This window comes from Myotis lucifugus, unplaced genomic scaffold, assembly GCF_000147115.1.
Source record: "Myotis lucifugus unplaced genomic scaffold, Myoluc2.0 scaffold_20, whole genome shotgun sequence".
In the NCBI taxonomy this organism is placed as follows: Eukaryota; Metazoa; Chordata; class Mammalia; order Chiroptera; family Vespertilionidae; genus Myotis; species Myotis lucifugus.
The window spans coordinates 225536-250134 of NW_005871068.1; the positions used below are offsets into that span (position 1 = coordinate 225536).

General features: G+C 35.3%; 1 protein-coding gene across 4 annotated transcripts in view; it reads left to right on the plus strand.

Annotated features, from left to right (window-relative positions):
* Positions 1-24599, plus strand: part of CNKSR2 (connector enhancer of kinase suppressor of Ras 2) — a 247260-nt gene that overhangs the window by 22050 nt on the left and 200611 nt on the right. For all 4 annotated transcript variants that reach the window (XM_006085611.3, XM_006085612.3, XM_014453028.2 and 1 more), the window contains exon 2: positions 23113-23276. In XM_006085611.3, coding sequence (XP_006085673.1) covers positions 23113-23276 — 164 coding nt within the window. The remainder of the gene's footprint in view (positions 1-23112; positions 23277-24599) is intronic.

Here is a 24599-nt window from a genome sequence, read left to right on the forward strand (position 1 = left end):
CTATCTGCAAGTAGGTAGTGTCAGAATTGAGTTGAGTTGAATTTTCTTACACCCTGCTGAGCTGGTAAGAAGTGTTTTCCTCCTTTGATAAGAAAAAAAGGAATAAACAGGGCTACCACATTCAGTTGTGTAGGTTTTCACTATCCCTATATGGCTCTGCATGTTTGCAGTACACAACCTGCACAACTCTTTGGTGTCCTCGGATATGTAAGGACATGGACTTGAAACCTAGAGCAAGTAAAAAGAAACTTCATAAAATTCCTAATTGTACTTCTCTAATAAAATCAAGGAAATTAGAATAAATCATTAATATTTTAGAATGATTTAGTTTATTTCCATATTAAGATTAGGTAATGTAAATGCTTATGCCAAAGGCTGTATTTGAATTTATGATGATAATTAACATTTAATATTTTTAAAGATAACTTGTTTATAAGATTTCATCATTTTTAATCTAGCAACTAATCTAAATTTTTAATGGCAAATGAGCACATAGATTATAATGCAGCTTACAAATAAAAATACATTTTTAGTATCTCAGAACATGAAAATAGTTGACTATAAAATAAAAAAATACTTAGCTCTTAAATATGTATGCTAAAATAGATCGTGGTAAAATAGTAGGCAGTGAAAAGATTTTTAATATATTTTTATTGACTTCAGAGAGAAAGGGAGAGGGAGAGAGAAATAGAAACATCAGTTATCAGAGAGAATCACCAATTGGCTAACTCCTGCATGCCTCCTACAGGGGGTCAAGCCCACAACCTGGGCAAGTGCCCTGGCCAGGAATGGAACTGTGACCTCCTGGTTCATAGGTCAATGCAAAACCACTGAGCCACACTGGCCAGGCGACAGTGAAATTTTTATATTTATTTGACATAATTTAATTTTTGTGCTTGGTTTACCATCCTAATTATGTTTACGACATAATTTTTAAATTAATCTGTTGAATTCTTAAGCTCATAATTGAGTATATGATTCATCAAATCTCATCAAATCTTTTTTTTGTAATAATCCTCAGCTGAAGATATTTTTTCCATTGATTTCTAGACAGAGTGGAAGGGGGGGAGAGAGAGAGAGAGAGAGAGAGAGAGAGAGAGAGAGAGAGAAACATCTCTATGAGAGAGATACATCAATTGGTTGCCTCCTGCACACCCCGGACGGGGGCTAGGGATGGAACCTGCAACTGAGGTATGTGCCCTTGACCAGAATCAAACCAGGGACTGAAAGCGAGCTGAGGCTCCAACCACTGAGCAAAACCAACTAGGGCAAATCAAATCTATTTTTTTAAAAAGAAGAGCCATCAAAACACTGGGGAAAAGCCCCAACCTATAAGGTAGGATTAGCTTTACCAATAATTAAACCAGGGGTCTTCAAACTTTTTAAACAGGGGGCCAGTTCACTGTCCCTCAGACCGTTGGGGGGGCAGACTATAGTTTAAAAAAAAACTATGTACAAATTCCTATGCACACTGCACATATCTTATTTTGAAGTAAAAAAACAAAACGGGAACAAATACAATATTTGTATTTGCATGTGGCCCGCAGGCCGTAGTTGAGGACCCCTGAATTAAACCATTATAAAGCCTCTCTAATAAAAACAGCATGGTGGTATCCAATGAATACACAAATATAATAGAATACAAAGCCCCAAACTACATCCCAACACACACAGAAATTTACTATATGACAAAGGCAAAATTAGATCCATACCTCTTACCATACATAAGAATAACCCCCAAATAGATTAGGGATCTAAACTGATGAACAAAATAGATCCAGAGACATAGAAACAAGAGATTGATGAATCTTAGAGGGAAGATGGGGGTGGGTGTGAGGGTGGCAAGAGATTAACCAAAGAACTTGTATGCATATATGCATACTCCATGGACACAGACAATAGTGTGATGAAGCCCTGGGGCGGGCTCAGGGACAGGCTAGAAGGGGTCCGTGGGGAAAAATGGAACAATAAAGATAAATTTAACAATAAAGATAAATTTTTAAAAATAAATGTAAAAAATGAACCCACAGAAGTACTAGAAAAATCCAAGATTTTCACATCGATTTATATTTTTAAGGAAAATTTTCATACAATAGGAAAATATCCTTTCAAATTGCCGCATTTCCCTCATCATTTTGCGGGTGTGATGATTCACAGGTAACAGGCATAGGAAAAAACAGTTCTCCTTCAGTACTCTCTGTCTTATGACCCAAAGCCTGTATTACCTTTTTAAAAATATCATGGCCTAAACTAATGACTCCCAATAACCATGTGATAGATTAGCAATTCTACTCTTAATTTTTTACATGAAATTTATATCAACTTAACTAACTGTGTAAAATATCAAAGGCAACTCAGATTCCATGATGTGGAGACGGAAAGTGACTATGGCTGATGAATGTAAAGTTGTTATAGAGAGAAAGGAGTTAACTGATTACTGTTCACTACATACAGGTTTTAGAAGAAGAAAATCTTCCATGAGATTTTTAAAAACCTAACAAGATTAACTTTAAATCTCTGTTGAATTTTAAAGTAAAGCAAAGGATATATTTCAGTGTATAAACATATATTAAATACCTTCTGTGAGCGAAGTTCTGTTCTGGAAATACAGAAATGACATATATAGTCCCTATAGCTGGTCTTACTAAGCATCTGAAATTAAATGTAGACTCTTTTCCTAACTTAGAGTCATTATATTGACTCCAATATATGTTTCTATTCTTTATATAGCTGCTATATTATATTTCACTTAAACCACATGCTACTGGTCAGAACAAAGAGTAAACTGTGGTAAATTTTAAATAACTGCTTCCAGAAAAATAGCATTTTGTGACATACTATTCCACGCAGGATCTTTCATTGCAGCTTCTACATTCATAAATAGAAACATGCCACAACATTTACATAAAGTAAACCAGAGTGCAAAAATAGCTTACTTAGTTGAAAGAATCACAGCACTTAATTACTAACCTTGTTCATAGAATTTGACTTAGAAAAAAAGATCAACTCTGGCATACATATGCAAGAGATGTAACAATTCGATAAGAAACAGTGGCCAGATGGCTCAGTTGGTTGGTGTGTAGTCCTATACACCAAAAAAGTTTCAGGTTCGATTTCCAGTCAGGACACATACCTGGGTTGTGGTTTGATCCCCAATTGGGGTGCATATGGGGTCAATGTTTGTCTCTCACATGGATATTTCTATATATATCACTAACTCCCTCCCTCCCTCTCTCCCTCCTTCCCTTTCTCTCAAAAATCAATAAACATCTCTTCAGGTGAGGGTTTAAGAAAACACAGTGGCTCACTAAAGCTTAGCTTCTTAAAGGAGTAAAGGAAATAAGAGGGAACATGAGATTTTTTATCAGAAGCTAGAGCTCATGTGTGTAGTTTGAAAAAGTCCTCTTTTATCAGAAAAATATTTAAATTTTAATGTAGCCATATCTGTTATTTTCCCCCTTCTATGGCTACTTGGTATTGTATATTGCTTAGGAAGACTTTTTCCATCCCACTCTTCTAAATTAAGGTTAAAAAATGAACGTACTGGAACAAAATATAGGAAAAGATTTAAGAAGAGTGGGATGGAATGGATGGCAAGTCTTCCCCCCCCCCAACATGTTATGCTTTTTCAAATATTTCTTGAAATGCAGGATTGAGAAATAAATCCTTCCCAGAAGAAATATTCCTAATTTACATATTCATTAGCTCCTCAAGTTTAAACTAGTTAACTTCCAGGCTAGTTAACTTCCAGGCTGGACTATATTGTATGTGTTGAAGAGATGCCATAGTAAAACATTGGGGTAGTTATCATAGACATCCAGAAAGGGGCAGTTTCTCCAGATTAGTTGTATTCTGTTTCCTATGCTTGGCTTTTATCAGTTTTTAGTTGTTCTTTTTTCCCCTATTATTGTGTTTTTAGGAGATTATCACCAATTGCATGCCTCTCTAACTCAAGCAGAAATAATATCCTCCTTTTTGACAAGATTTGGGTTTGCCATTAAAAGCAATGAAATAAGCTCTTTTTATATATAAAACTTTACTTGGATGACATGACTGAGTTTTTAATTGGAATGCAAGGTTCCATTTTGACTTATTTATCATTTTTTTTATTATATCACTGGGAAGTCAGGATTAGAATACTTTGATCATGACTATAGGCGTCCAAAACCTTATTAAGAATTTAAAGTTGCCTTTATCATTACTGAAGGAATCACACTCTTCCTAAGTGACTTTTAATCTGTGATGCTATAATCAGAGAGAACATGTTTTCTAGGAGGTTTTCTTGGATTGTTACCTATTTTAATGTATTTCATATTTTCATTCTAAAAAAGAAAAAATATTATTCACTCTTGGTTCCTTCAAAAAATTTCCCATTTCTGGAAAACTACCTTGAATTCAGTAGTCTGCTGTTAAAAATGGGTACTGAATGATTGCCTTTGGGAAAGGAGCAGTTTTGATTCTACTATAAAATTAAAATAGAAAGGCAATATGAATCTTTCTCATACACATTTAGAGATGTCTGCCAATATTTCCATAGCTCTCACCAAGATTATTTGTAATGCTTATCACAGTTTGTTTTACTTTTTATATTTACAGTATTTGCAAAACAGTGCAGGAAATAGCTCTTACTTTGTGGCTACTCAAGATAACTATTGGTAAATGCTTGGTTCATTTCAGAGGTTGATTTACAGTTGTCTTGAGTATAGGCCTGGGTTGCAGTCAATGGTAATACATTTATATGTATGCAAATATTGTATCTCTCGGAGTCTTTTCACTGAAAATTCAGCAATGGAAAGATTTGGGACTGAATTGAAATAAAAGCTTGCTAAAAGATTGTTTGCACAGCTGCTTTCAGGCAGTGACCGAAGTCTCATAGGAGGGTGAGTGAATAAGCTCTTGTTGGGCCATGTTCAGAAGTTTTTGGGTAGCACTTTGCATAATATAAAGTCATTATGTGTGTTGGGTCTTTGCCCTTGCCCTAACCTCTCTAAGCCCCACATTCTGGCTGTTGTTGTTTTTTCCTTCTTGCTTGGTCTCCTTTCCCTAGAAGAGCTGATTATTTATTCTTTGTGTCTTCTGGAGGTAACTAAAAATAAATGGTTTTCTCTTATGACATCAGTATCTAGTGAGCTTAAATTGCATTTCATGTCAGACAGTTTTAAATTCTGAGAACTGAGCAAAGATGATGTTTGTGTATCCTTCTCTTATAAACTGCTATCTGCAAAAGTAGATTTGTGAACAGTAATTTAATCAGGAAAATCATAAGAATATTAAGCTCCATTAACTGTTGGGCTGACAACGATATGAATCTAGTATTAAATTATAAGTTAGGACTTTGCAAATGTCATCTGAAAGTTAATTCTTCAATTCCTGGCAAGCACTTGCAATCTGCTAAGAAACAGATGTTATGGAGGTTAATTTGTGAATAGAGAAGCGATGTTGTCTTTTCAGGAAGAAGTGAGTGCAGGATTTTTTTTAAGGTGGGTTTAATCAAATTGCTTCTTTGACACACTTTTAGCCAAGGCTGTGATTCTCTCCTCCCTCCCTCTCTTCCTCCCCTTCTTTTCCCCCCACGTCTCTGATTCATATGCATATCTGTAGAACTTTTTTCTCCTTTCTAATTTTCCAGTGTTTCTGATTCAGACTCACGTGCAGGAATTTGGCATCTGGAGGAAACAAAGAGAAAAGCAGTGCTTGCTGACAACCTTTTCCATTTTGATTGACAAGGGAGAAAGCCCACTTTGCAGGCAGTGATTGCAGTAGAATGCTATCATAATGAAGGATAATTTTACTGAGCAAAGAGGAATTATGTGAAATATTAAAAGATTCCCATCATTTTAGGAGGTATTCGAGAAATGCTTAATGAGAAGGAACATGTATTCTTTGTCGTTTCTTTTCCTTTTTTGAAGAAATTCCACTGCACTATTTTATAATTGATGATAACAGTATTGTGAAGGATGAAACTAATTGTGCTCATTTAGGCTGGTGAATTTCTCCATAGACTTCACATTTTGGAAAATTAGAAAGTTTTCTAAATACTTATCCTTAAAACATGCAATTAGGGATTTATTCAAATCAGAATAATTACAATTACTTTGGCATAGCCTTTCTCCTTCCCACTTAGTTAAAATAATTTGTCTAGCTTACAGTATGAAAAATTTGGTCCTTTGTGATTTATACATTTATGACAAATATTATTAATCGTTGGGTATCATTTTTTAATTGGGACTGCTAAGCCCATAAAGGACATAGCTAGATATTTAGCAACATAAGCCTACTTGCATCTATTTATGTATATTAACAGTCATCATTATCGTCCTATTTGATAATGACCTCATATCTTGTTGAAAAAAAATCTCTTTTTGCCTCTAACAAACATTGCTCTAGTAATGTCCATTGTTACATGGGAGCTTGCTAAAAAAAATCTCAGGCCCTTCACCAGACCAACTGAATTGGAATCTCCAGTTTAATCAGATGCCCAGATGTTTTGTGTGCACATGAAATTTGAGAAGCAATGGAAAACGGACACTGTTTTGAGTTATAATTAGTATAATTATTTTGATTCCACGTCTTAGCTATTGAAAATGCTGCAATGAATGTAGGGGTGCACTTTTCCTATAAATTGCCTAAAATAATTATTTTTGTGGTATAATAAAATATATTTTTAAAAGAATTATTTTGAGAAGGTCATAAATTTAGGGAGAAAAAAATTAAACCTTCAAAATATCCCATTTTCGTAGGTAAAGTAAAATTTACATTATGGGCCCATAAAAATTATTTGGCTTTTAATATAATTGTATGATATTATGTATTTATTCTGATACCTGAAATAAAACAAATATAAAATTTAATATCACCACTTATGGTTTTCTTAGATAATCCAAAAATGGTTGTTGGATAAATAGAGGGTTCCTGATACCCTGAAAAAATAAATCCTTATGAATACATTTTAACTGTGTTTTAAAAGACCAAAATTCATAGCTTTATCTTAATATTCAGTAAAACTGAGTGATATGAACATTAGATGGCAAATATAAGATGACTGGAAACTAAATTGTGCCTAGTATTTAAGGACTTGTTTTAGGAGTCAGAAAATTTTTAAAACACAGGGTTTTGTTTTTGTTTTTGTTTTTGCTTGACCTGTGAAATTATTTAATAGTTAATGCTGACATTCATTTATACTGAGGAAGTGTGTGTGTGTGTGTGTGTGTGTGTGTGTGTGTGTGTGTGTGTAACAATGGAGGATGCTCCAAACAGTGAATTGGAAATGCTGAATAAAATTTGTATTAGGGAGAGATCATAGGAGATGTATTGCATTTAGTTTTAATAGTGAATGGTGCCATTTGTTTCTGCAGTTACTTTTCTGCTAGAGATTTTTTTTGTGTGTGGAAATTGTTTCAGTCAGAATTAATGAGGTGCACATATCAGAATTAAAATGAACTAATTTCTAAAGGCAGTTTTTCACCTATTGCCACAGTGTTTCTGGAATCACCATTTTAAAAGCTGTTTCTACATTTATCACATTTTTCTGTTGCTTTTGTTTGTTATTCAGGCGATTATGGATATAGCTCTGTCTACATTACATATGGAATAGGATTTACTTGTAGGTCTTTTCCTTCCCTTCCAAGGTGGTATACATAGGCACAAGGGAATAAAATGACCAAAGAAATGACAAGTTTGAGAAAATTGTATGCTTCAACTCACGTGGCTCAAATAGCCAATTAAGTGAAGGTGCTGAGCAGGAAGATTAGTTTCTACCAGAGACCATCCTTTCTTTGGCAAATAGCAAACACATTGAAACCAGAGATCTTTTTGGAACACATGTTTGAACACAACCTTTAGTCATGCTGGCCTTTGCCTCGCTCTCTATCCTGTCTCCCGCCCCTGGGTATTTGCTGTTTCCAGAGTCTAATGCTTTTCCTTCCCTCTTTGACTGGTTGCTTCCCACTCATCAAGACCTCAATTCTTGCCACATTTCTTCCAGAAAACTTATCCTTGATCTCTCTGATTTGGTCAAATCCCCCCATTATGGGCTTTTGGAGCACCATGCAAAGGTACCTTTCCTTCCCTTCAATTTACTTGTCAGGGTTGCTTCTGTGATTCTCAACTGAATGTGCTTCTTTCCCAGCAAGCTATTAGCAGCTAGCTCCATGAAGGCAGGGATCATGTCTGTTTCTGCTCACCTTTTTATTCATACTCCCTGAAATAATATCTAGCTTATAACTAGGCATTTGATAAATAGTTGTTGAATGAATAAATGGAAGTTGGTATCAGGAATTGCAATAAAGTGGGGTGGGGATCCTAATATTGGGGACAGGAAGGGAGGGATTCCTTAGCTCAACAAGCTAGTTGGTCAGAGAAAAATCATATAGAGGTCTGGGCTTTGGTAGAAGAATAAGAAACAGTTACTTATTTATGGACCAGATTTAAGTATGAAGAAATCAAAAATATTAAGGGAAGCCTGGGGCTGAGATAAGCCAAGATTAGATGTGTCTTCAGAAGCTGAATCAACAAGTTTTGCCCTTTGCAGTGACATTACTCAAGGGTTACCCCCCACCAATACCTCCCCCATGGGAGACAGCTCCCTCTTGCTCATGGGCTCCCTCCTCCCTGGAGAAGAGAATCTCTCCCAGCATGCAAAGATGACTGATTAATTCCTGTGCTAGTATTCCTTCAAAATTTATCTGCCTGGCACTTGAATACAAATTTATTTTCCCTCTTGATATAGCTAGTGTAAATTTTTTTATAAAATTCACACATTGCTGAAACATTTTTGGCATGTCTCATTCCCAATAATATTGTTTAGACATTAAATTAAAATAGTAAAAAGGATGGCAGCTGTATTAAGTGCCATTGTGATTAGGCAAATTACTTTTTCATGATGAATTAATTAGCGTGGGTGAGATAGTATATTGATGAGTTCCATGTAAGATTTACTGAATTTAGTAAATCATTACCTTTGGTGATTGTTGTTTTTTAGTCAGGAAAAGGAAATTGTGTTTCTGTTAGGGAAATCTGATTACAGATGAACATATAGTAATTACATATAAAATAGTAATTTACAGCTGTGGCATTCATATATCCAGATACTTCCCCCAAATTTTTAAGCTTAATTAATACTTGAAAGTAGCAAATTTAGGCCATTTAAAATTAATTTATTAACTTATACTTCTTACTGTGTTAAAATGTACATCACATAAAGTTTATCATTTTCACAATTACATTTTTTAATTATAAAATGCACCTGACATCAAATTTACTGTCTTTACCATTTTTAAGTGTAAAGTTCAGTGATGTTGAAGATACTCACTTTGTGCTACCATCACCACCATCCATCCACAGAAATCTTTTCATCTTACAGAATTGAAACTCTGTACCCATTAAACACTAACTCTCCATTTCCCCCATCCATTAGTCCCTGGCAACTACCATTCTACCTTCTGTCTTTATGAAATCCACTACTCTAGGTACTTCATGTAAATGGAATCATGCACTATAAGTCCTTTTGTGACTGTTTATTTCACTTAACATATGTCCTTAGGGTTCATCCATGTTATAGCATGTGTAAGAATTTCCTTCTAAAGGCTGAATAATAACCCATTATATGTCTATACACATGTTGTTTGTGCATCTGTCTGTCGATGGACACTTGGGTGCTTCCACCTTTCAGCTATTGTGAACAGTGCTGCTATGAACATGGGTGCACAGATATCCTTTTGAGACCTTGCTTTAATCATTTTGGATCTATTTCCAGAAGTGGAATTGCTGGATAATGTGGTAGTTCTAATTTTAATTTTTTTAGTAACTACCATACTGTTTTCCATACTGCATGCATCATTTTGCATTTCCACTAACATTGCACAAGGGTTCTGATTTATCCACAACCTTGCTAACACTTATTTTGTTTTATGTTTTTATTTGGTTGTTTTCTGGATAGGATAGTAGCCATCCTAATCAGAGTGAGATGGTGTCTCATTATGATTTTGACTTGCATTCCTTAATGATTAGTGATGTTTACATTTTCATGTGCTTATTGGCCATCTGTACATCTTCTTTGAAGAAATGTTGATTTAAGTCTTTTGCCATTTAAAAAATCAGGTTATTTGGGGCTTTTGTTGTTGTTGGTTTACAGTTCTTTATATATTCTGGACATTAATCCCTTGTCAGATTTAATATTTACAAATATTTTCTCCCATTCTGTGGGTTGCCATTTCACTCTGTTTATAGTATTCTTTGATGGGCAAAAGTTTTAATTTTGATGAAGTATAATTTATTTTTTCTTTGGTTGCCTGTGACTCGTACTTTTTTAAGTAAGAAATCTGTAAAGATGCATTTCAAGGTAAGAAGTATGACAGAGGTGTATTTCATTTTAAATTGTCATTAAATTTAGTGAATATATAATGTGTATCCCTAAAACATTTTAGGTATCTGTTGACAAACTATCAGTTTTCCAAAGTTGATTCAAATATAAAGCACCTATTTGGTTTTTACCGTTATAAAAAAGAGACCCTGTTAGCTATTTTCTCCATAGAATTATAACTTCTTTTGATAAATTGTAATAGTTTTAAAGCCAGTAAGTATAAATATTTTTCTGTCTTCATGGTAACCAGTTATTGTTTTATATACAGTGTAATTTTTGGAAAATATATATTGCAGCATTGCTATAAGAAACAGTCCAATGGAAACTTGTACTTATTGAAAGGGTTTATTGAAGGCTGTGTTCATTACATCACACAAGGATTTCTTCCCAGGAGAACTCTTTTGTCTGACTTTAGTGCCAGGAATGGATGGGCTTCTCTGAGAAACTGGCTTGCTTTTTTTCTAATGAATGTTTTAACTGTGTACCTAATCCTGTTTCTTCTTCATTAGCTTGTAGACCATTTACAGCCAGTGTTCTAGCTCCTCCCACACTTAAGCAACTCTAACATTCATTGATATGGATTTTTTATATTACCATTGTTTCCAGCTCCTATTTGAATACTCACCATATTTTCCCTTACCCATATTTTTCTCATCTTTTAATTTGTGCTATCCTGCTGAGCTGGTGTGTTTGTGGATGTGTAAATAATTTACTTAAATCCCCTTTGATACAGAATTTAATTTAAATATGGTAAATGTATTTTGAAACAATGTCTTTAAAGTTTTAAATGGAAAGTGGAAAAATATTTTTGGCATGACTTGTGGCATGGTACAGATGATCAGTTTGAGAACAGTCTCTTTCACCCTTTCCCACTCCTTCTAATTTAGTGTAAATTTAGTTTAGGCTTAAAGGACGGGGATGTGGAATCAGGACTTGGATGTAGACCTTGCCTTACTGTTTATTGAGCGGAGGGATCCTGAGCATGGTCTCTAAATCTCAATTTACTTATCTGTAAAATCAAGGTAATGATATGTAATTCCTCAGGTTGTTCTAAGGATTAAATGAGAAAATATTTGTGGAGTGCATTAAACAGTGGTTGGCATACAGTGAGTACAAAAAATAAGTGGAAGGGATTACTGTTAATTAGCATCAACTCTTCAATATGAAAATGGAATACCATGGCCAGCTTAGCATTTTCTAAAAGAAATTAAGACAGAGTAAATGAGAATAGGCCCAGAAGAAAATTGTTATTCCTTTTTTGTTTTATTTGGTTTGCTGGGGGATCCTTGTGAAAAATCATATACTCTTTGTTATAGAGCAACTGCTTGCTTATAGAAGGTGAGTGAAGGATGGCACTGAAGAACATAAGGAAGAGGAGTTCTCAAGTCTCTGTGTTTGTATTGGTTTCAGTGATATCTAAAAACTATTTTCTCAAAGTCACTAATCATCTGAGAGATGCAAATCAAAACAACAATGAGGTACCATCTCACACCTGTCAGAATGGCTATCATCAACAAATCAACAAGTGACAAGTGCTGGCGAGGATGCAGAGAAAAAGGAACCCTCCTGCACTGCTGGTGGGAATGCAGACTGATGCAGCCACTGTGAAGAGCAGTATGGAGTTTCCTCAAAAAAACTAAAAATGGAACTCCCATTTGACCCAGTAATCCCACTTCTAGGAATATATCCCCCCAAAATAGAAACACCAATCCGAAAGGATGTATGCACCACTATGTTCATAGCAGTACAATTTATAGTAGCTAAGATTTGGAAAGAGCCCAAGTGCCCATCAGCAGATGAGTGGATTAGAAAACTGTGGTACATCTACACAATGGAATACTATGCTGCTATAAAAGGGAAGGAATTCTTACCATTTGCAACAGCATGGATGGAGCTGGAGAGCATTATTCTAAGCGAAATAAGTCAGTCAGAGAAAGATAAATATCACATGATCTCACTCATTTGTGGATCATAATGAACAACATAAACCGATGAACAAAAATAGATCTAGAGACAGAGAAGCATCGATCAGATGCTCAAACCTCAGAGGGAAGGCAGGGGAGGGTGGGGCTAAGAGGGAGAGATCAACCAAAGGACTTGTATGCATGCATATAAGCCTAACCAATGGACACAGACACCAGGGGTGTGAGGGCATAAGCGGGGTGGTGGTGGGGGATAAGGACATATATGTAATACCTTAATAAAGAAAATAAAAATAAATTTAAAAAAAACTATTTGCAGTGTTTCTCCTTTCATTCATTTGAATGTGGGATTCAGGTAGAATGCCAACCAGGTACCCTATACTGTATTCAGTTCATCAGAGTATATTAGCATGGAATTCAGTCCTTGGTAGTTTTAAATAATTGTTTTTCACACCAGTTTGGAAGAGTGTGATGTTTTAATATGTTTTTAATTTATTTTTAGAGAGAGAGTAAGGGAGAGGGATAGAAACATCATCATTCGGCTGCCTCCTGCATGCCTCCTCCTGGGGATCGAGCCTGCAACCTGAGCATATGCCCTCACTGGAAATCTTGGTTCCTGGGTCAGTGCTCAACTGCTGAGCCACACCAGCTGGCTGGAATAGTGTGATTTTTTATTAACCACTGTCCTATATTATCTCTTCTTCATTTTAATAACTGCATGTTTCTATCAGTTCCATTTACCCCTTTCTTTTTCCAAAGCCTACAAATCCAATTTATTGTTGAGATCTTTTTTTTTCAGTCTTGAAATGGTCTGATGTAGTCAAAACAGACCGAGCTTCAGAATCCTCTGAGAGTAGGTTTTAATCCTTGCTTTGCCAGTCAGTTACTTACTGAGTACACTTAGGGAGTTACCTAATCTCACAAAGCTTTAGTTCCTACATGTCTAAAACTGGTATAACAGTAGTCCCTTTTACCTGATGTGACACTTCCCTAACCACTCTCCATCTTTACCAATACCATATACTCTTCTAAAGGAATATTTCACATCTAATGCTTCTTCTTTCTCAACCTTCAACTCCATGTTCTGTCTGGCCTCTATTTTTATAGTATGCTCCTCTGTGGTTAAAGTCATTGATAAATCTCCTAATTGTTAAATTCAGAGTGGGCTTCGAACTCTGGCAACCTGACACAACGTTTTATTTTACCCCAGTCCTGTACTGGTAGTGATAAAACATTCTCTTCCGTTAGCTTCCATGGAATCACCTTTTACTCATTTTATTCCATTTCTCTCTGGCTGCACTTCCTCGGTTATTTTTGTAGATTTGCTTCTACCAAAGTCTTTACCTTTTGGTTTCTAAAGGTTTAATTCTAAGTCCTCTCCTTACTCATTTTCCCTAGTCAGTCTCAGTAACACTTGTGGCTTCAATTTTCTACTGGTATACCAGTGATTTTCAAATATACTAGTATGTCTCCAGGGCAGACCTTCCTTGATTTCTGACTACTCAACATTGCTACCTAGCTGTCTCAAAGGAACTGTAATCCCAGTATGTTCAGAAGGAAACTTCTTCGTGTTTAGTGTTTCTAATATCTGTGAATAATGTCACCATTTTTCAATTTCTGTGATCCAGAAATGTGGGCATCATTTTCCTTCTCATTGCCTCCTCTACGTCACGCAGCACCAAATCCTGCCCATTTGATCTTCTTTCCAATCCATCTCTTCTCTACCTTCCCTGCCATTATCCTAGGACAAGTGAACAACATTCCATACTTAAATTATTTCAAATGTTACTCAATATTCCTCCCTCTTGGCAGCCTTCAATTCATTTACCATACTACAGCAGAGGTAATGTTCACAAAACACTTTCAGTGCTGCCAATTTAACCCTTCAGTACCTTCTCATTGCTCTCAGGTTCACAGTCAGGATCCTGAACATGGCCTACAAGACCCTGCATCATCTCACCCCTGCCCATCTTTCTAACGCCATCCTCATCTCTGCATTTCAGCCACACAGACTTCTTTCAGTTTTTCAAATGTACAGTGTTCTTTTTGTAGCACAGGATCTTTACATATGTTATTTCTTGAGTACATTGCCCCCTATTTATTCCTCCCCTTTGCCTAGATAACAGTTAAGTTTATGGGTCATAGTATCATTGTCAATTCTTCAATTAAGCCTTCTATTCCTGACTTCCAACTCCATGGAAAAAATATCCGTTTTTGTCTTTCATAGCACAGTGTATTTTTCCTTCATAATTATCACAGCTTGTATTTATACATCTATTTTGACAATTAAATGATTAATGGTTGTCTTCAATATTGTACTATAACCCCATGAAGTCAATGTTCATGTAAGTGTTTGCTAGGCATTTGATTCCCAGTGCCTAGCACATAGTAATTACCTCAGGAAATATTTATTAAATGCAGGAACGTCTGAATATGTATCAGGTACCTACTGTGCTTAGTGCTATGTGGAGAAGTCAGTGATGCTACCCTTCAGGGCTCTATAATCTATTGGGGGGAGAATCCTATATAATAAAAGGGTAATATGCAAATAGACCAAATGGCAGAACAACCGAACAACCAATCAAAGCGTAATGTGCTAATGATATGCTAAGGCTGCTCAACAGCTTGCTATGACATGCACTGACCACCAGGTGGGAGATTCTCCGACCAGTAGGTTAGTTTGCTGCTGGGGTCCAGCCGATTGGGACTGAGCAAGATCGGCCGGACACGCCCTGGAGCCCTCCCCTTGTCCTTCCCTGGCCCGATCGTGCACCGGTGGGGTCCCTCAGCCTGGCCTGAACCCTCTCGCAATCTGGGACCCCTCGGGGGATGTCAGAGAGCTGGTTTCAGCCTGATCCTGCAGGCCACTCCCCTTGAGAGGGTGCCAGACGCAGGCCTCATGGCTGGTGAGTGCTGCTGCGGCAGCGTGAGCCTCTCCCAATCGGGACTGATTGGGTACAGCAGGCACAGTGGGGCCGGGATGAGTGGGAGCGGCAGGTAGGAGCTGCAGGCAGCATTGGACTGTGGGTTTCAACCCAATCCCTGCAGGCCACCCAGAGGAACCCCGCCTGTGCATGAATTCGTGCACTGGGCCTCTAGTGAGACAATAACACAAAGATTATAAAGAAACAGCACAGGTAACAAATACTATTGTGTAAAATCCATAGATATTAAGAGAAGAGAGATCCATCTGATTCCAAGATCAAGACCAGACAGGATTTCAGCAACTAAATATGTACTAGTAGAAAGAGATATTCTAGATAATAGGAATCACATTAAGTAAAGAGTTGAATTGTTCAAGTTGGCTTCAGGTTAAGATATATGAATGTATGAAAGAGAATGGTAGAAAGATAGGTTAGGGCCTGAAGTTGGAGGCCTTTGAATGACAGAATAAAAGATGAAAAGCTTAGATGCTCTTAAGCTTCCTTAAACAAACAAGCAAAAATGATTATATATTAAGTAGTAAAATTAAATACATCAACTAATTGCTTATACTTGGTCTATATATGATTCATATTAAAGTTGTTTTCCTGTTAATAAAATATCCTTAATAAGGACTGTGAAGACTTGCGAAAAGGAAACAGTTTCAGTTTTAGTTAGTGAAAACTGTGCAACTGAACATTAATTTTGATAAGAAAGTATGGTATTTGAAAAATATTATATATGAATTCTTAAGTATATAATAGCATCAAGCTCCATGATAATAGTAGGCAGTCTTTGTTTATTAAACATATTATTAAAATAACTTTAGACTGTTTTAAAAATTAAAATATGGATTGCAGAATAATTTTATATGATATTTAGAGATTATTTTATCTTTACTAAAGGAATATTTAGTAAACATTTGCTTGTGAGCTGTCCTGAATCACTTTGAGAAAAACCATTAGTCCAGCTGTTTTACCATGTTCTGCATACAACACTTTAAAAGTTACAAAATTGTGAAACCATTAAAATGTTGTTTTGTTTAATGTGCCACTGCATTTGAAAGGTTGTTATCTCATATTACCATATATCAGTACTTTCAAATTGAGTAGTTTTAAGCAATTTGATAGTGTGCTTATGGGTTACTTTGCCCTCTTAGTCAGCCTTGATACAGTATATCACTGGATATATTGTAAGTACTTTTTGTGAATATTCTGATGTAGTATGTCATACTAAAAACTTAATTTTTATCTAGTCAAACCTATCTATCTTTTTCTTCACTGTTTCTGTCTTCGGTTTGATACAGAACCCAGTTTTCTCTAGTACCTTTTTTAGTTTTTAACATTGGATCTCATCTGCTATGTAGCACTGTCTCCTCATTTCAGAGCTGACATAGTCTGCTTCCTTAGTTTGTTTTCTTTTGGTGATTTAATAGGAAAGGGGAGTTTTTATCCAGATAAAATGTACTCTGGTTTAAACTGAAGAACCAGAAACAGACTGTAGGAAGGCTGAATTGTTTTGCAAACTGGAACAATTGACATTATCACCACCAATCAAGGTTATTGTGTTTTGTTTTGTTTTTTTAGTCTCTGTCTTAAAGACAAGGTTGTTATTAGAAAAAAATATAGATCTGAGGAGAAGAGTAGAAATGGTAATGATAAGTATAATAGGGCTTGGCCTTCCAGGATGTCTTCTGGAGACCACAGGGCACAGTGATTGGTTTCCTACTGCGTGCACCAGTCTGCACACTCTACATCATATACACGTTCTCTGACAGAAATTCTGTTTATAGCCTCTGAGCTCTGCCAATCAGCAGGGTGAAGGAGTCTTTTCAAAGGTAGTTAAATGCACACTGCCTTAAACTTAGTAGGTGCTTAATAAATAGTTGCTGAATGGAATGCTGGAAACATTCTTCCCTGGCCTGGGTCTTTTATGACAAGCACTATGATAAAATGATGTCAGAAGGAATTTTTTCCACTAAATTTTCAGTTTAATAGTATTTTCAAAATGTTATATAACTCATAATTCGCTTGTAGTTTTTTTCAATTTTATTCTTTAAATTAACAGAATAAAATAGACTTTTCGGGTGTTATCAGTTGTAGGAGTTTCAACACATGTATAATTTATGTAACCAAAACCACAATCAGGATACAAAATAATTTCATCACCCCCCAAAAAAGAAAATCTTTTTTCCACTGCTTTATAGTCACTGCCTCTTCATATTCCCAATCCCTGGCAACTACTGATCTGTTTTCAGCTGCTATCGTTTTGCCTTTTTCAGCATGTAATATAAATGGAATCATTCAGTATAACCTCTTTCACATTGGCCATTTTCTCTTAGCATAATACCCTTGAGATCTATCCAAGTTGTTGTGTGTATCAATAGTTCTTTTTTTATTGCTGAGTAGTATTCTGTGGTATGGATGCCCCAAAGTTTGTTATTTTTCACATTATTTCTCACTTGTTAAAGCAGATATTGCTTGTTTTTATTGGAATTTTGAATTGTCTAGTGACATAGATGGTTTTGAAGAAAACTTTTTCTTATTTTTTTGGTTGAACAAAATGTAAAACTAAGTATAGTAAAAAGCAGAACAAAGAGTAAATTCACTTTTACTTACTAAGTAAGAGTGGTGGCTAGCTCTTCTCTGAATGAAGTCAAGAATTTGTATGCCTATATTTTCCCAGAACTATAAGGCAGTCGTTAAAGAAAACTTTAACTACATAGTCTCATTTTTCTAGAATACTTCAGGAATTAGATTTATTAAATATTCTGGGTATCTGTTAAGTAGCCTGTACATTTACATAGGTTGGCCAGTTTCCCAATAATTAGAATTCAGTAAAATTCACTTACTGAAATGCAATGTAATATAATTTTATCATTTTCAGATGCTTTAGGAACTATCACAGATCTTAAATATGAATTGTCTTTTGCTAGATTATTAGGATTATATACTATCCTATATGTAGGAGAAAAGAATGGTTATATGTATGAGTTTCTGGCTATTTATATTATAGAAAATACTTTTATTATCTATAGTAGATGTCACAGTTAATACCCGAATGCTACCTGACACAGACATCCAGGACCCTCCTCCCCCCCAAAAAGGCTTATAAATTAAAAAATTAAGATCTTTGAATTTTAACCTTGTGGCAGGAGGAGTCATTGAAGTTTTTGAATTGAGGAGTGGCTTGATCAAAGAGTGTTTTTAGAGATGTGACATTGATAGATGGTAGACTAATGCCAGGGGGAGCAACTAGGCATCAGGGCAGACTGTACAGCCTGAGTAAGGTGATCCAAAATGAAAGGACAAAGCAAGAGCTATTTTGAATGAAGAAATTACATTTCTCACTAACTGACAAGATAAGATATTAAACTGTGGAGTCACCCAAGAAGGTTCTGAGACTGGAAAAATAGTGGTAGAAATAGAGGAATAAGTTTCTTAGGGAGAATGAAATTGGAAATGAGGCAGTTGAATATGGTGTTATTGGTCATTGATGATCTGGACAAAAAACAGTGTACACAAAAAGGGGGGACTGAAAACTAACTTAAAAGTAAATCTTTTCCTTGAAATTTTCAGGATATTGGATTGATGCATGTTTGTTTTAATTTTCTAACCTTATCTTGTAGAAGGGACACAGGTCCTCACAAATCTTCATATGTTGATCTTTATTCTTCACCGTAAATAATGAGTGGCAACTGAACTCTAACCAATGAATTTACATTTTTATTTTTTGCTATAAGCATCAGAGTGTTCTATTTTTAGATAAGAGCATGTGTTATGTAGAAAATTATGTAAAAGTAAAATTTCTTGGAGTATCAGTAGACATCCTCTAACACCCACTTTTAAAGTGGGTTTTTAAGATTTTTAACAGTAGATGTAATAATTCCATTTCTATTTTCACCTTATATTGGATTTATTTATTATGTTTCACCATTCTTCTATAATATCATTGATTTACTGAAAATTTGTGCATCCTTAGGATATTTCTAATGTCACCATTTTTAAAATGTTTCATTTTTGGAACCTCTTTCTAGATCTATGATTTTATGTTCATTCCTCTTCATTGCAGATGGTGAAAAGCAATATAATTTACTGAAAAGACTAACATGTTGTGGTAATGATTTCAAGCCTTCTTTTCAACTCTCTTAAGCCATGGTCTTAGATAAAGTAGTATATAGTTTATTTAATGTTTCAATTGACAAGTACACAATTTTCTTCATGGTAAATTTGTGAGGTTTATGGATCAAAATTCATTTTCTATATGTTTTCTTAAGAACGGTAGGTAGGAATTTGTAATTGGGGGTTATAAATTTTACTTAGAGTTATTTAGAACATATCAACAAAATAGGGTAAAATTTTGTGGAACCTAAGGGAATAATTCATTCAACATTAAAGCTTAAAAATCTTAGGAAAATGGAATAGGTAATAACATTTTTTAAAAATCTGGTATATATTTGTTCTCATTTTATCTGTTACAGTGTTGAAGACTAGTCATATGATCACTAAAGAATATCTTATTCTTGAAAATGGGATAGCTCTACTTTAAATAAAATAGTGTATTAGTGAGCGAGAAGGGTTTTAGCTATTATGTGTGTATGTTGCATAGATCTTAGAGTTATGAGATTTAGGCCTTTAGTCCTATTTTATTATGTATTTATTTTTGTGATTTTTTTGTAGATGACTCTTTCTGTACCATATTTGCTCTATACCTAAGTTTGAAATAGTGGTTTTGACCTTTCAGTCAAAACAGCAACTCTCAAATATTATAAGGTCTTTGATTATTTATAATTCAGGTGAGAAAGCTATATAAAAGCACTTTATAGTTTATAACTACATATATTGACATAAAGTGACATTATTATAATTTCATTATAATACCCCATCTGTATGTTTACCATATATTTTACATTTTTAACTTTGGAGCCAAGATACATCCTATATTATGGAGTAATATACCTCAATAACTAAATTAGGTACCAGTTAATGAGATCGAGGACAAGCCTCTCTTCCTTATTTCTACACTGCCACTTGTAACTGACTTGTTTGGTAAACTTAATAATGATGCTTAGCATTGGCACTGTAGGCCATCCTTTATCATTGCTTCCAATAGAGGAATCATAAGAAAAATGAACTCAATAACATTCAATCATATTCTTCTGCAATGTATCAAGACATTAATGCCTCAAAATGCCATATACCAAATATTTTGCCCACACTACTTTTAGATTTAGCTCCTATGTAAAATGTTCCTTTATGGCTCTGACCAGGTTATATAGCATAAAAATAAATGTTTAATGTTTTCAGTTTACACTTATTAAACACCACTCTGTGTCAGCCACTGTGCTAAGCCCCAGATTCTCCAAATTCAGAAGACGCAGTGTCCAGCTTCAAGGAATTTCCAGGCTATTTATTGGAGACACAGACATGGGAACAAGGAGTTATAATATAATATGAGCATTGTTATAATGGAGGTCTGTGAAGTTGGAGATTCAGAAGTGAGAGTTCTGGAATGAGTCTGTACAGGAAGGCTAGGTCTAGATCAGGAAGAGCTATGACCAGTATATAAGGGAGTTGAGATTTTATTTTGTCATAAGTACAAGGAAACATTGAAAAATTTTGAAATAGTGAATGACATCAGAATTTTTATGTTGGGAAAAATGAATTGGATATCATAACTAGCAGCAGTAAAACCATAAAACTTCTTTAATCCAGATGAGAAAAATGCATGGCTTGATTTAGGAAGATGGCACTAGAGAATGAGAGGAAAGTACATATGTAAAATATATTTCAGAAGAACAATTTAGGACATGGAGATTGGTTGGATGCAGGGATATAAGGAAGGTAGATAAATCTAAGATGGCTCCCATATATTTGGGTTTTATACTGGGATGGATGGTGCTGCCGTTCATTTAGACAGTGATTGCAGCAAGGTCTGAAATGGAATTACAGGCTCTTAGTTGGTAGTTGAAGACATAGGCAGGGATGAGATTGTTCAGTTAGAATGTAAAGAGTGAGAAGTAAGGAGGCCAGAATGGGGTCCCTGGAAAGGAGAGCAACAGTTTTAGGACAATTGGAGAAAGTATCCTGAAAGAGGACTGAGAAGAAATGGACAAAGAGGCAAGAGAACTTGGAGAGAGCAATGTACACATACAATCGGAAAATGAAAGAAAGAGAAGATAGTCAGACTGCAGGGTAACTCAGGTTACATTAAGAAAGCTTGATAATATAGTAACTACATGTGTTGCCTTGGTACTAGACCCTATCAGAACCAGTTGGCTTTTAGGACTAAGTTTTTCCTGTCTCAGTGGCTACTTAATGTTATGGGACTTGACTTCCCTTTGCACATTTGTACTAACCTCATCTCTGCTTTCTCTAATTGGTTATAATTTCTGCTTTGTTGTAATTCCAGCTGGGTTGTAGCCCATTAAGGTCTCTCATTTCTTTACTTGATATAATCAAGACCTTTTCGTTTTTGTGAATTGCCTCATTTTCTTGGTGTTCCTTATTTTAAAATCTAGAGAGAAGTAATATGCTTAGGCTAGTTCATCATTTGTATGAAGACATTTTATAGGTTATTGAAGCTAACGCATTCTATAGCCTAGCCAAACACTTATGAAGTACCCTAAATAATCTTGAAAACGTATCCACTGTGGATTTCAACTCTCAGATTTGTGTAAAATTCAAATGCCAGTAGATTAAGAAGTGCATTGAAGTTGAGGAAATAATGGTAAGGGGTTTAATTCTGATGGGAATAACAGACTACTGGAGAACTCAAGATTAAGGAAATCAAAGAAAGGTGTTTATTGTTGGCTGCTCTTGTCCCATCTGGGGTGCCATTTATGCCGGGGTTCATGTCCCAACATCAAGAAGGGTTCAGGAATCTGGAAAAGGTGCTGTGTGTAGATGACATAGAAATCCAGAGACTAATAAAGATTCCGGAGAGGAGATATAATTTTTAAAAGGCATAGGGGGTCAGAGGACCTTCAAGCTAAAGGAACTGAAGAGTGCCTCCTTGTCTAGGACCCTGGCTTTCATTAACACAATTTGTCCTAAGGCGAGGTGGAGATAATACACTTCAATGGGTAAGGTATCAAAGGGTACAGAGTCCATTGTCAGAATGGGGGAATATCTACGGCTGTTCAGGTGTTTGGCCAGTAGGAGGCAATAACATGTAGATTAAGATGCCCTTTAACTGTCTGGCAGCCACAATCAGTTTCCTATTCAGGTTTGGGGAAATGCCTTTAGCCATTTCCAACAGGTGACTATATGTGTGACTCAACCCTGTTGAGTCCCCAAGTTTCATCAACCTTTTGATGAAACTCTTAAAATTATGACATGCTGGAATTGGTCTACGGCAGGTGTTGTTTTTGTTTTATTTTGTTCTTTAAGATGCCAGCAGTTTGAACAGAGTCAATGAATAGGAAAGGGTTAAAATAAAGAGAGCATTTAATTTTTTTAATTTTTGAAGTAGTGTTAAGGTGGCAATAGATGGAATTCCAGAGCACAGGGAGATCGATTAGCCTTGTATAGGAAGAAAGATATCTCTCCTCTGCAGTGGAATTAAAGAAGGAAGGAGGAATGGAATGCAGATAACTTTGGAAATAGGGGAGCCTGTCTATTAGCACACTTTATTAAATAGTCAACAAAGAGAACTGAGAAGAGGGGTAAGGAATTCCTAATTGCGGATGAAAATCCAAATAGGAATTTAACCATTTGGAATATGATGAAGTGATTTTTTCCCACTGCAGCACATATATAGATTGAGAAAAGGTGGATTACTGAACTAGTCCGGAGTTGAAATAGACTGGACTTGTGGCTTGGTAGGACTTAATGCTTGTTTTATTTTCCTATTTGTTTGGTTCAACTGATATTTTTTATTCTGATCTACCATATTTTTTTTTTGCAGGTCTTGATGACTGTTTGCAACAGTATATTAAGAACTTCGAGAGGGAGAAGATCAGTGGGGACCAGCTGCTGCGCATTACACATCAGGAGCTAGAAGACCTGGGGGTCAGCCGCATTGGCCATCAGGAGCTGATCTTGGAAGCAGTTGACCTTCTGTGTGCACTGGTAAGGACATAAACTGGTGGGAAGGGAAGCTTTACTTTTTGTCATTTTCTTTCCTTTTAAACTTTTTTTTTCTTTTTTGTTTCCTTTCTTCTTTTCTTCTGTTTTTAAAACTAATTTAAGTACTAGTAGAAAGTATTCAAACAACTGGATGTAGTATTTTCCTCCTTCGTTAAATTTGGTATATTATACAGTGCCAAATTGCAAATTAAAGAGGTTTAGCCTTGGTCCAGTACCTCAGTTGGTTAGAGCATTGTCCCAATATGCTAAGACTTCAGGTTTGATCTCCAGTCAGGACACATACAAGAATCTACCAGTGAATGCATAAATAAGTGAAACAATAAATGGATCTCTCTTTCCCTTTTCTCCCTCCCTCCATCGCTCTCCTTGCACACTTTCTCTCTAAAATCAATAAATAAAAAATTTAAAACTCCACAATTAACAAAAAGTAGAGTTACAACTCAGCTAGTGACATTACGTTCAGCTACTTGAAAAAATTAAGTTAAAGCTCACCAAAGGAGTTTTCATAGCATTTAGGATATGCAATTGTATATAATCAGTTATAATATCCATTCACTTCTAAAAGTTTTGATTTAGGATCACAAATATTAATTAATCCTATTTTAGAAAATTATTCTTCAAACAATAGACTTATTTACGTGTTCTTTATGTATGCATCCATGAAAATGGAATATTGTATCTTGTATGGTTACTTTTTGTATGTTAAAAGAGCAATACCTAGTTAGATAAGATAAAGCAATGTCAAAATAATCCTGCAAAATTCTGTTAGTACATTAGATATTCTGAGAGGAACATAGATTTTTTTCCATGTTAGATAAGATGTCAATAACCTGATTGGTTTTAAATTCTTCCACATATTTGTGAGGGGTAGAACTACAATGAAAAAGAACATGTCTTATAATAATCTGGGATTGAAATTTGGCTACATAAATTACTGACATTTGTGAGGAGATTATTTCACCATAGCCTTGGTTATTTTATTTAAAACAGAGATAATAACAACTACCTTTTGATGCTGTTGTAAAAAGCAAATGAGATAGTGTTTGTATAGTGCCTAATTCAGCACCTGACACACAGTAGGAATTCAGTAAATAGTAAGTATTATTAAGATGATGATGTTTAATAAGAAATGAGTGGATAATTACACATAATTTTAAAATCAATTAATACATTCAGCAGTGTGTGTGTGAGAGATGTAAAATCTAGTTTCTGTTCTCTTGAAAAGCCTAGAGAGTGACATAGAAATAATCAATCACATTACTATAATATAATTACTAAAATAAAGTATATGCTAAATATTATGGG